The 14320-nt window shown below is 42.7% G+C and overlaps 1 protein-coding gene across 1 annotated transcript; it reads right to left on the bottom strand.

Annotated features, from left to right (window-relative positions):
* Positions 1-6626: 6626 nt before the first annotated feature.
* On the bottom strand, positions 6627-8523 carry LOC131003061 (3-ketoacyl-CoA synthase 4-like). Its single transcript, XM_057929537.1, has one exon. It carries the CDS (start codon positions 8315-8317, stop codon positions 6797-6799), a length of 1521 nt encoding a protein of 506 aa, XP_057785520.1. The 5' UTR covers positions 8318-8523; the 3' UTR covers positions 6627-6796.
* Positions 8524-14320: the final 5797 nt, after the last annotated feature.

Genomic DNA, 14320 nt, shown 5'->3' with positions numbered 1-14320 from the left:
ATGGGCTTGTAACTTCTAGGTAAGGTATCTGCCAAAATATCGTCCGAGAAAGGACTGCGGTTGTTGATCGGGTGGAACCTCGATGTCTTAGCTCTCTTGTCCCCCTTATGCCTCCCCTGCTCCCTTCTGTCCCTGGGTACTTCATGAGCGTGGCGCTTGTGGACTCTATATTCATGTCTACCAGAGGAATACTCCGGCTCTCTTTCCTCTGACCTCTCTGTGTAGCGCGATTTTTCCGATCGATGGGACTTCTCCACCCGGTGCGATTTTCCTGACCTTTGTTCCCTGTCCTCCCTTCGGGATTTCTCCCTCAGTGACTCCTCCAGATCCTGGAGTTGATGTTTCAGCTGAGACACTTGGTTTTTTAGCCGAGCTTTCTCCCTCGGTCTTTCTTCTTCGAACACCAAGGAGACGGATTGACTATCAGACTCGTCAACCCTCTCCTTTCTCACAACACTGTTGAGTCTGACCCGACTCCCCTCTGGTCTTCTTTCCACTTCCCTGTCAGCCGGGTCCCCTTGCACTTCCAGAGGCATCGCAGCTTGTTTGTTGATTGCTAAAGTGTTTACCTCCTGAGCAGCGGGAGGTGGGCCCTCAGCGCCCTGCAGAGTAGCCGTTCCCACCAGTGGAGCTACAGTGGGAACAGTGGACAACATGGGAGTTCCTAGCGCCTGACGCACAGCGGAGTAGTGAAGCAGCGCCATCATCTGTTCCATCGATCCAAACGTGATTTGTCCCGCTCCAGACGCGGGAGTTAAGCATGGCATGTCAGATCCTGGAGTCACCAGAGCAGATCTCTGGAGACTTGCATTCAACCCTGTCAACGGCGTGGCGGGGATAGCCTGAAACCCTGGTGGAGCGGTGAAGGTAGCATTGCCCTGTAGGCCCGGGAACAATGAAGGTGGCATCTCAGTGGTGAGAGCAGCGGAGTCGAACTCCCTTTCTAGGTTGCGGTGTGCATCTGATGATCCCATGGTACCTACACATAAACAAAGTGAGAAACCATTCTAACGACGAAAGAATAAACCCCTTATTACCGATTGGAGTCCCAATGTAAGAAATCCAATAAGAAATCCCGGCTTCCGGTGCAGAGACCGTTAAAAAATTCCCTTCCAAGTAATTCTACACTCGGGGAAATAAACCCAGAGTATAGATTGAGAAAACAGAGCCCTCAATAAAACTTCAACAGACGCAAAATACCCAGGGATAAATACAAGCAGAGCTATTACCAGAAGATATGTTAGCACGGTTGCAATAAACATGATAAGAAAAGGAATTATGTAAGAGACGAAGCTAATAATTCGAAGATTAGTCAAGGAAAACATGGAGAATCATGAATAATCGTTTCCCATAAGTGAAGATCATTCACAAAACAACAATATGGATCTCACCATAACCAAGACAAAGTGTTTAATCATCATATTATTGAGGTAAAACTCTTGTATCAACGACAATAAATACTCTCGACATCGACGATTAACCACAAAACCCACAGATCCGCAACAAAGAACTCCAATACATCAGGATCAGAGCATAACCTCCCAATTCAATCATCGAAATCGAAGATTAACCACGAAAATCACGGAAAACACCCATAAACCCTCTCCCTTAAACGAAAAACATCTATAAACCCTCAGCACAAAGCCAACATAACAAAAACAGGGCACTAACTCCGATCCAACGATATAGAAAGAAGATTTGTCATCCAGGCAAAGGAAGTAACGGTAATTATCAAGCCTCAAACGAAGAAGACCCACAGATTTAACCACACGAGCTCAAGCACGACGAAGACTAACCATGGAAACCATGGAAACACTGATAAACATCCTTCTTAAATGAAAAATACCAGGAAATTAACAGTATCAGCCTCATCATAACGAAAACGAAACACTATTCCCCGATCCACCGATAACACACGAGGATTAACCATAAAAACATGAAAAATACTGATAAGCACCATCCGCGGACAAAAAACACTCACAGATCAACCACGCAAGCTCAATCATAACCAAAATGGAGTGCTAACTAACATCCTATCGCCGCAAACCCACAAATCCCCAACACAGAGCCCATCATTAAGCAAAAACAGAGCCAAAATTCCATAATTCACCGATAAAACCGTTAGATCTACGAATAATCACTCCATTCTCCAAAGGAAACTCATGTTTGCCCATAATTACCCCGATCCACAGTGAAGAAACGTAAATTTTCCCTAACTCATAATTTATAACCGTCGCCACCTTTTCCCCATGCCCAAAAACACAATTGAACGTAGATCTCCCGAACTTGTAAGTAAATTTGCACGAAAACATAAAAACTGATCTACAATAACTTGAAACCTCCGAATGATGGCGTAATTGGGACCTACGCATGCAAATCCGGCGACGATTCTGGGTCTGCATACGCAGGGGGTGGAATTCTCACGCCTTAGCCCATTGTTTCCCACAGACGGCGCCAGTTGGTGTTTAATGAAACCAACACCTAAAACTACACGATGAAACAGTAAACTATACCTATTGGAACTGATCGGAAAGAGCGAAGTAGAATGATCGGAAACTTAATACGAGAGAGAAAAATGACTGTTGTATTAAAAATATGAGATAGTGTGAAAAATAATACACGAGCTCGGACCCTATTTATAGATTTACAAACGGAGGGGTAAAATAGTAAAAACATCTTCGGTGCATGCGTCCTGCGTGGTGGAAGGGTACGTTGGTAATTTCGATAATACGCGGGAGACCTTCCCGCGCGTTTATTGGCTCCTCTGATGGAAGTGTCTTCTCTGGCGAAGGCGTCTTCTCTGATGATATTGACATCTCTGGCATGAGGGATTCCTCTGGTAAACACGTCTTCTCTGTCGTGAAGAACTCCTCTGGTAAACACGTCTTCTCTGGCAAGGGCGTCTCCTCTGGCGGTAATGACTTCCCTGATGGAGTTGACTTTTCTGATGACGATGACTTCCCTGACGATGGTGACTTTTCCGGCGCGGATGATTTCTCTGGAGGAGAGGGCTCCTCTGTCAAGAATGACTTCTCTGGTGCGGATGACTCCTCTGGCTAGAGTCATTCCTCTGATGGATGAAATCCTTCTGGTATAAATGGTTCTTCTGACCCATACGGCTCCTCTGATGAGAGTGGTTCCTCTGATTTGTACTCTCTCCCTACTCTGCATATATTGCTCCTCACCAGTGTATTAATAAAAATGGTGAGTGTGTGTGTTGGAGAGCTTGCACTTCGTCTCTACCAAGGCAAGGCATCTCCTTGATCTTTACAAACAAATCAATAAACACATGTAATGCCCCAACGGTATAAACTTAAAAAGAAAACTTCGAGATTAATACCTAAACAATGAATGAATGTAAGAAATACCTATCCATGTTCCTTACTGAACTGTGTTGACTGTATTACCTCTTTATGTTCAGGATTTTGGATCTTCTGAACATGATTAATGTTCAAATTTACCTGCATCAGGTCTGGTACTTTTTGTAAAGAAATAATAAAGGCAATGTTAACTAGAATTTGGATGTCTTCTCAAAGGCTTTCCCCCTCCTCCGCCCCACCTATCTCACTTGAGACTGGGTGTTTTGTGGCGAATGTCTTCTCCTTGAGTATGCCCGAAGTTTTTGTGTACTCGCACTTTTTCGATATTTATATACATCGTATTTTCATCAAAAAAAAAAAAGAAAATAAGGCCAAATGTAGTAGTCTAGCCAATCAAAAACACAATTTTCTTATCTCGTTATTATCGGCGCATCACTGCGCTCATGATGTACACAAAAACAGACCAACAAGAAAAATAAAACTCAAACATCAAGCAATCAAAACCGATACAAATTAACACGATTAAATACAAGCTAAAACAAACCTGATTAAAAAAAAACTAAAAAGCATAAAGAAAAAAACAAGTTAATTCAAAACATTCAACGTAAATAAATAAGCTCGTGTGTTGCACAAGAAATTACTAATAAGAACTTAATAAATGATCCCATCAAAAGGGCTATCAACATAAGCATTAATTCCCTCAAAAAAAAAATCGCGTGTTTGACAAAACATTCCTCATACCATCCACTACACGTTGAATAAGACAAATAATCCAAGCATCAACTAAAAATATCTTCAATAAATTTAAAAAGAATCTGACCATCAAACAAGATGCTCGAATATTAATTCTCTCTATTCCAGAGAATATTTTTTATATATAGATAGATAAATATCAGTCATAAATTTAAAAATCTAATGTTAGAGCTAGATTCATTCTTTTTTTTTTTTTTTGATAAATTACATTAGTAAACACACTCACCTTTAGGTCAACACACACAGTTACATATTCATTCTTATTTTATTTATTTATTTTCATTTGATCTTCTCTATATATGTATTTGCATTTCACCACTCTCTCCTCGGCCCAAGCGGCAATTTCTAGCTGTCTCTAGCTATGAACCAGTTATTCGAGCATATTCCAAATTTTCGATATTAATTAACTCAATCTTTTATGGCATGGGATTATGTAACATGTTATTCATATCCCGCGCAATGCGTTCGGCGATGCAGGTGTTTTATTTATTTATTTTTTAAACAAACAACTTTTTTTGGTTTTTCAATATGGTGATTAACAAGTAATTTCACCACCGAATCAATTATTTATATTTTTCGTGGGAAATGACAGCCTAATAAAGTCAGAAAGTCCGGTTCCTGTGGTATCGTGGGGATGAGTGACAAGTTCAAATCACAATTTTTTACAAAGTTGAAATTCATGGCAACTTTTTGTCTAGAATAGACCGACTTATACTTATTCGGAAATTAAACTGAGTATATATGTTGAATGCATATTCAATTATAATCGCCTTTTTGAAAAATTAACCAACAAGTCAAATTAGTTTCTCTTATAAGTTTAAGGTTATCGATGTTTTAATCAGTGCTTTGTATATTTTACATTACTTTTACAGATTCACTCAGACTCAATCCATAAAGAATAGAATGGCTCAACACGAAAACTCCTTGTTTGTATCAAATCCTTTATTTATTTATTTATGGGCCAAGATTTTCGTATATGTGTAAAGCAGTTAATTTGGATCCATTCCGACAAGTTGAATATAGAATCCGGCAATAATATAATGTTGTCGAAAGTTATCATTAGATAAACTTTAATAGCATCCTATGTCCATCACCCAAGTCGTGTTCCATGTAACAAAGTGTTGATTATTTCTAGTTTTGAAAAACATAGTCTTTGTACACTTTTGTAAAGCTTAGTGGTTGGACTTTTCTTTATGTTAAAACTGGGTCACTAATTAAAATAAATTTATATATGGTTGTACTTTTATTTAAATTTTATATGGCTCTCCTTGTGCCCACTTGTATCCGAAAAAATCCAATTTCGATAAAAATTAAAAGTAAAGACAGACATTTATATGGTTTATTATGAGAACTCAAATTTGGTGAAAATGAATATATATAATTAGAACTTAATTTCTACAAATATCAGTATAAATTAATAAGATCCAACATAATAAAAAAAAAAGGAATAAAAATGAGTATCAATATGTGCTCTAGCTTTTTCCCTTAAAAGGAAATTACAGCGTATGTTCCAAACTATATATGGGCCATATAAAAAAAATCTTATTAAATTGATTTTTTTAAGACTTCAAATTATTGACAATTATAATAAAAAGACATTAACTATCTTCGACTAACTAAAATACTTAGAGCTAATTATATATAACGTGTAAATAAATGAGAATTTTCACCTAGAACTTTTTGCACATGAATTAAAGATTAATCCCACTTAATTTCAAAAATACCAACTTTCGATTGTTTTGTTTTTTTCATACGGTTGTCAATTGTCCCTAAATTAATATTGAGATGAGCGCATTAAAAGTCTTAAATAACTACTCCCTCCGTCCACAAATTAAAGCCCTACTTGTACTTAAATTTTTGTTCACCAATTAAAGTCCTATTGCTTTTTATACTTTTTTACTCTTTTTTTTTCCTATATTTACTACCATTTGCCACTAATGGACCCACCTTACAACAACTTTATCATTTTTATATTCTATATTTATTACACTTTATTACTAGTGGACTCACCACACAACACCTTTAACATTTTACAACTACTTTATCACTTTAGTCAACTACCCTTATATTTCACCCACAACACCTTTTTCAACTTTTTTAGTCCTCGAGCCCATCCTCAAATGAACGGAGGGAGTAATATACTAAATGACATATATAGTTGTATGATGCATGCATCTCTATCTCTATGCTACTTCAACTAGTGATTATGAGTTTAATTTGTTTAAAATTGACAGTGTGGGCATATACTTGAGGTTTTAGTACACAGTACATAATATGAATATATTATTCAATAATTTAATTCAATGTGTACTAATCACTTCATATAATATAGTACGCACACTCATTCTACAGTCAGGTCTCACAAATCACATGTAGGGTATCTTCAAATTCAAAAAGGAGGAGAAAGAAAGTAGCATCGCATCGCATGATTCGCATCTCTCTAGCTACTCTCTCCTCTCCTGTTTGGGCATTTGTCCTGCTCTATATATGCTCGATCTCAACCTTTTCACTAATTACTACTCCCACAAGATTAAACAGCAGCAGCAGCAGCACTTAATTAATTAACTATTTCATTAGTATATAACATTACAAATTAAAAACACAACAAAAAGGGTCTAATTAATTAATTTAACAACATGAAATTAATGCAGTAATGAAACAGTAGTAGCAGTAATTAATGAAGCAAGCAAGCAAACATTAATAATAATGAATGAGGTAGAGAGCTAGAGGAGTTGAATGGGATACTTATGTATGCAATCCTCCCAAGGCCCATTGTTAGCCGGTTGAACATTCTTGAGCGCGACCCAGACGGCGCTGTTGCACTTAAAGCCACTCCCAAAGGCAATCTGCCAGACCCGATGGCCCTTGCGCATGCGGCCCTTGGCCTCGACGTAGGCGAGCTCGTACCAGATGGAGCTGGACGACGTGTTCCCGAACCTGTGGAGCGTCATCCTGGAGGCCTCGACGTCGACGGGTAGCAGCTGCAGGTTGGCCTCGAGCTCATCGATGACGGCCCTCCCCCCCGCGTGGATGCAGAAGTGCTCGAAGGCCAGCTTGAAATCGGGGATGTATGGCTTCACCTTCTTCCTCAACACCTTCTTCATCACCAGCGTCGCGAAGAAGAGCAGCTGCTCGCTGATGGGCAGCACCAGCGGGCCCAGCGTCGTGATGTTGGTCTTCAGGGCCCCGCCCGCGATGGCCATCAGATCCTTGGACAGCGAAATCCCCGTTTTGCCCTCCTCGTCCTCCTCCTGGTACACGCACCGGAACGCCTTGTCGTCCGCGCCCTTGTGCGTCCTCACCACGTGCACCAGCTCGTACTTGGATCTCCTCCTGTCGGCCCCCTTGTTGGACAGCAGGATGGCGGCGCCGCCCACGCGGAAGAGGCAGTTGGCGATCAGCATCGATTTCTTCACGCCGTGGTACGAGTTCTGCGTGATGTTCTCGGTGCTCACCACCACGGCGTAGGTGCTGCGGTGGAGCTGCAGCATGTCCTTGGCCAGATCGATGGCGATGACGCCCGCGCTGCACCCCATCCCGCCCAGATTGAAGCTCCTGATGTTGCCCCTGAGCTTGTAGCGGTTGACGATGACGGCGGAGAGAGAGGGCGTGGGGTTGAAGAGGCTGGAGTTGACGACGAGGACGCCGATGTCCTTGGGGTTGACCCTGGTGTTGGCGAACAAGTTGTCGAGCGCGGCCAGGATGGCGTGCTCGGTCTCCTCCCTGGCGGCCCGCATGGTGGGAGTCGGGGGGATCATCAGGATGGCCTCCGGGAGGTGCGTGCGGTCGCCCAGCCCGGATTTCTCGAGGATCTTCCGCTGGAACTCGACGGAGGCGTCGTCGTAGCTGCCGGCCAGGCGGAGGCGCTCCACGAAGTCGTGTATGGGGAGGCTCTGGTCGTCGCGGGGGCGGTAGCAGGAGTAGTCCACCAGGAAGACCGGGCGGGGGCGGGTGAGGAAGTAGAAGGTGGATCCGAAGGCGGCCAGCATGGAGACGGAGATGACGGAGACCAGGTGGAACTGGAGGTGGAGCCACAGCTGGCGGAGGTCGTCGGAGCTCATCTGCATTGCTTGGAGGAGGACGGGGATCATCAATGGCGCGATGCAGAGGGTCAGGAGGTGGGATGTGAGGTAGTGGTACCCCAGCTTCACGTATTTCAGCTTCACGCTCTGGAGGAAATTAGGGAGCCGGTAGCTGTGCTGCTGCTGCTGGGGCTTCACCTTCACGCTGCCTGCTCCCTCCATCTTCACCGCCTACCCAACTAAACAAGGATGATCAAATTAAGTTTTATAATTACTTTGCGGGACACTTTTTTATACTACCTAGCACAAAGCATCTGCTTTTGCACGTGATCCCTCCTCATTTTTCTTTTTTCTTTTTTACTATAAATACATTAATAATCTTCACTAAAGATCATATTTTTTCCAATTTCAAAATATTGCTTTTAATTTTTAACTTGATTAGTCACTTGGAGTATAACACATCATTTTCAAAATAACAAAAAAGTCACATATATGTAAACTAACATGTAAAGTTTTCAAAATTTCACTATATGAGATTGAAAATCAGCCAAAGAGTCTACATCCACTTGGATATTAATTGTATCGATTAAAAAAATTTATTTGCTTTGAGAAAATCTACAATAAATTCATCGTACATCAATTACATTTGACAAATAAATTAAAATAATATTTATTTCTAATCATTTCATAGTGTTTATTAGGGATGTCAATCGGGCCAACCCCCACCAACTTTCTAACTATAGGCCTATCGGGTTGCGGGCCGGGCTATTCGGATTATTTCGGTCTATAAATTCTAACCATAACCTTAAATTTTCAAGTTTCGGGCTAGTCGGGCTTGGATATTTATAATTTTTTAAATTAACTAATATATTTATCTTGACAATTTTATATTTATAACAAATAAATACATACATAAATAAGTGATATCTTAACATTGAGTTATATAATAACTAATATGCAACTCTTAGAGGGTTGTGAATGCATACATTTTTCTTAAATGATTGCCTTTTTCTAATTTTTACATTTAATTTTCTTAAATGATTACCATTAACACTTATTTCAAATACATCTTATAAATATCTTTTTATTTAATTATATTTTTCCATTGTGAAGTTTAATAAAAGATCGATGTGATGATTTATTTCAAACTATTTTATATGGTCAAACTAATTAAATTGAAGAATCTATTTATTTCAAATATATTTATGTTTCATTTAGTTGTTTTATATGCCCAAATTAAATTGATGAGCATATTTATTTCAAATACATCTAAGTATTTTTTTTATTAAAGTTTTCAAATGGTGAAATTTAATATAAATTTAATGTGGAAAACCTATCTAATTGAAATACATTTGATAAGTATCTTTTTATTTAGGATTCCTCATAATGAAGTTTAATAGGAAGATTAATGTGGGAACAATGTGCTAATATAATAAAGAGGATTGAACTTTTTATTTAAGTTATGAATGGTTGAAATTTAATATTTTTTAATATAATAATTAAAAATTAAGAATGAAGAAGATACTACATAAGATTGTATATATTTTGTTATATAATTTTAATAGATAGCCATTACTTGTGCACTTCATTTTGGGCAAGTGTTTGATTAAAAATGTTTGGAATTCTTATTGGTGATTGTGTAAACAACCTAAACCTATGGACTTACTTCATCTAATTAAAATATCAATTAGTGTTTTCATACGAATTTATCGTCATTGATGAGGAGTAATATGTGCAGAGTAGGGAAAGGATACGAACCAGAGGAATCGACCTCACCAGCGGGACGAGTATGGCAGAAGAAATACACTCGTCAGAAGAATCATCTTCACCAGAAGAGTCATGTTGGTCAGAAGAGTCATGTTGGTCAGAAGAGTCACCCTCATCAGAGAAGTCACCCTCGCCAGAAAAGTCATCCTCGCCAGAGAAGTCACCCTCGCCAGAGAAGTCACCCTCACCAGAGAAGTCATCCTCGCCAGAGAAGTCACCCTCATCAGAGGAGCTACCTTCGTCAGTGGAATCACCAGAAAACGCGGGAGAGCCCCCGCATGAAGATGAAATTACTATTCTATCCTTCGATCACGCAAGGCGCATGCATCGCAGGTGAATTTACCATTTTGCCCCTCTATGTAGTCTATAAATAGGCCCCGCACTCGTGCATTGTAACTACGCTATCTCTCACTTTTGAATACAACAGCTATTTTTCTCTTGCTCCGAGCTTTTCTAATGGTTTCCTTCGTCTTCTTCAGCTAATCCGACTAGGTACTATGGGATCCTCTGATGCTCACCGCAACTTGGAGAAGGAGTTCGATTCTGCTGCTGTCACTACCGAGGTGCATACCTCACTGTTCAATGGTCTTCAGGGTAACCCCACTTTCACTGTGCCGCCGGGTTTTCAGGATATCTCAGCCACTCCGACAACAGGGTTGAACGTCAATGCCCAGAGGTTTGCTCTGGTAACACCGGGCTCTGATCTGCCGAGTCTGGCCCCCACGTCTGGAGGGGGATCAATCAACTTCGGGCTGGCAGAGCAAATGATGGCTTTGCTCAGCTATGCCAACATGCGTCAGGCACTGGGAACTCCGATGATGTCTGTCATCCCTACTGTGGCTACCCCGGTTGGAGCAGCCAACCCGCAGGGCACTGAGGCCCCACCTCCCGTTACTCAGGAGGCAAACATGTTGGCAATCAACAAACAGGCTGTGATGCCTGGAGAAATGCAAGGGGACGCTGCTGACAGAGAACTAGCTAGACCAGAGGGGAGCCGTGTTAGGCTTAACAGTGTTGTCAGGAAAGAGCGGGTTGACGAGTCTGACAGTCAATCCGTCTCCCTTGTGTTTGAGGAAGAGAGACCGAAGGAGAAGGCACGGTTGAAAAAGCAAGTGTCGCAGCTGAAACATCAACTTGAGAATCTGGAAGAATCGTTGAGGGAGAAATCCCGGAGGGACGACAAGGAACAAAGATCTGAGCGGTATTACAGAGCAGAGAAGTCTCACCGCCCAGAGAAATCACGGTACACCGAAAGAGCAGAAGAAAGGGAGCTGGAGTTTTCCTCTGGCAGGCCAGGGCACCGGGCTCACAAACGTCATGACCGTGACGTGCCAAGGGACAGAAGGGAGCAGGGAAGGTATAAGGAGGACAAGAGGGCTAAGACTTCAAGGTTTCATCCTATCAGCAACCGTAGTCCTTTCTCTGACGATATTTTGGCAGACACTTTACCTAGAAGCTACAAGCCCATCTCGCTGGATTATGATGGCACTACCGATCCGGAGGTGCACCTCAATCGGTTTGAAGGATTGGTCACACTGCATATGTACACTGAGGGCATCAAGTGCCGTATCTTCTCAACTACTCTTACCGGACCAGCTCAGTTATGGTTTGGGACGCTTCCCCCGAATTCTATTTACTCTTTTGAAGATTTACAGACTCGCTTCCTACGACAGTTTGCGAGCTCGCGGAGGGTAGGGAAGTCAGCTCTCTCGCTGATGGACATCAAGCAGGATCAGGGTGAGACACTGCGGGAGTACACAACGAGGTTTAATCTTGCCGCTCTGGAAGTGCCAGAGGCAGAATCACAAATCAAAAATTGCGCCTATGTTCGAGGACTCAGGCCGGGGATCTTCTTTGACGAATTGCAAATCCGACCAGCAAGGGATTTCGATGATATTATGGCAAGGTTGCCAGGTTACTTACAGTTAGAGGACGCCAAGATGGCGAGAAAAGTGGAAAATGATAAATATAGGGTCAAAAAGGCCGAGGAAGCACCCGAGAGACAGAGACACCAAGATAGGGCCCCATTCAGAGGGTTGCCTCCAAGGGTACTGCCACCCCAGGGAGGAATGCCGTCCCATCAACAACGCACTGTGAATGAGGTTACGCGGTTTACTGAGTACACGCCCTTGAATAAACCACAAGATGAAATCTTCCATTTGATAAAAGACCAACCGTTCTTTCGAGCACCGGGAACCTATCGGAATGGGCCGCCACAGGAGGGGCCTAATAACAAGCTATGTGAGTATCACAGTTCTTTTGGACATTACACAAAATATTGCGGACATCTTAAGCACCAATTGGAGTTACTGGTGCGCCAGGGAAATCTCGACTAGTTCATTGACAGAGGAAATGAGGACCAGAGGCGGAATGATCAGAGGGATCAAAGAGATCAGAGGGATCAGCGAGATCAGAGGGATCAGAGAAATAACCGTGATCAGCGACAGGAGCAGGGGAACAACAGGGATCGTAGGCCTGATGACAACCGGGATAATCGCAGAGAAGGGGTAGAGAGGCAAGCACCTCCTCCACCGTACAGAAGAGAAGTGCATATGATTTGCGGAGAGAACGGGACGCCCACATCAAATCGGGCTAAAAAATAAGTCGTCAGAGCAGTGAAGTCAGGATATTACCACAAGCAGGTCATGGAAATTACGAGCGCGGCAAAGGAGCCGGCGATCACTTTTGGAGCAGAGGATATCCGTACACTAATGTACCCGCATGATGATGCGCTGGTCATCATGGCGGACATAGCAGGCTGCATGGTTCACCGTATCTTTGTTGACTCGGGTAGTGCCGTGAATATCTTGTACAAGGAATGCCTTCAAAACATGGTAATTGAAGTGAAGATTGAGCCAACGAATGCCCCTTTGTTTGGGTTCGGGGGAGAGATGGTCATGCCGTTAGGTTATGTGGAGTTACCATTAATCCTTGGTAATGCAGCCGCTAGCAGCCGAGCAAGGATGGTACGATTTCTAGTTGTGGATTTGCCCAAACCCGCGTACAATGTCATACTAGGACGGCCTGCCTTGACGGCGTTCAGGGCAGTGATCTCTATGTTTCACTTGAAAATGAAATTCCCCATCGAGGGGGGAAGAGTAGGGGAAGTTTGTGGGGATCAAACAGCGTCAAAAGCATGCCACGTCCAAATGCTTACACACTCATCAGGACAGAAAAGAGAAAGAATGACAGAGGGATCAGATGCACGGAAGAGGGGAAAGGTGGGCGAGGTGAATGCTTCGGCAGAGGAGCGTCAAGAGTTGGCGGATTTATTGAAGGACAAAGATTGTATAGAAAAAACTGCGTTGGTGTCCACCAGCGATGTCTGCAACATGATCGAATTGTTCCCAGGAAAAGAGGGGTTTCAGACCAAAATTGGGTCTTCTATGAGTGATCAAGTCAGAGACGAGCTCATTGTTTGCTTGCGTAGAAATGCGGACGTGTTCGCATTCAGCACCGCCGATTTGAAGGGAATCGACAGAGGGTTGGCAGAGCACTGCCTTAATGTGGATCCTAAAATCAAGCCAGTAAAGCAACGAACAAGGAATTTTGGGGCCGAGAAGGACGCTGCAATAAGGGAGCAGGTCTATGGGTTGTTGGAAGCAGGGCACATCGTGGAGGTGCAATATCCAGAATGGATTTCAAACGCGGTGATGGTACCAAAGAAGACAAATACTTGGAGGATGTGCGTAGATTTCAGAGATCTGAACGCCGCTTGCCCGAAAGATCACTATCCTCTGCCGAGGATTGACCAGCTGGTGGATTCCACTTCGGGGTGTGCTTTACTATCCATGATGGATGCATACCAGGGATATCATCAGGTGAAGATGAATAGGGGAGACATCGCCAAAACGGCTTTCACCGTCTGTTGTGGGGTATATGGATGGAAAAGTATGCCTTTTGGCTTAAAAAATGCAGGAGCTACGTATCAGCGGATGATGGAAAAAATATTCAAGGAACAGCTTACTAAGAATATCTCAGTGTACGTGGACGACATGCTTGTACGGAGTGTCAGGGCAGAGGATCGTGTTTCTGATCTGGAAGAAATCTTCACGGTGGTCAGAGATCATCGGCTTATGTTGAATCATGCGAAATGCACCTTTGGGGTCACAACAGGAAAGTTTTTGGGATATAAAGTCACGCCTGCAGGGATTGAGGTTAATGCAGAAAAGGTCAAAGCTATTATGGAAATGACACCGCCCAGAGGAATCAAGGAGGTGCAGACTCTGAACGGGCGCATCACTGCTCTGAGCAGGTTTATATCACGATCGGCAGAACGTAGCATGCCGTTTTTCAAAATCTTAAGGAAAGGAACCAAATTCTTGTGGACAGCGGAATGCCGGGCGGCATTCGAGGATCTTAAAATATACTTGGCGAAGCTCCCGACTCTGACCAAGCCGGTACCGGGAGAAACACTATATTTGTACATAGCCGTGGGGGAAGAATCAGTTAGCTCGG

Source organism: Salvia miltiorrhiza, unplaced genomic scaffold, assembly GCF_028751815.1.
Source record: "Salvia miltiorrhiza cultivar Shanhuang (shh) unplaced genomic scaffold, IMPLAD_Smil_shh fragScaff_scaffold_61, whole genome shotgun sequence".
Classification (NCBI taxonomy): Eukaryota; Viridiplantae; Streptophyta; class Magnoliopsida; order Lamiales; family Lamiaceae; genus Salvia; species Salvia miltiorrhiza.
Note: the sequence above shows the minus strand (reverse complement) of the source record. Positions and strands in the feature narration are given on the sequence as shown.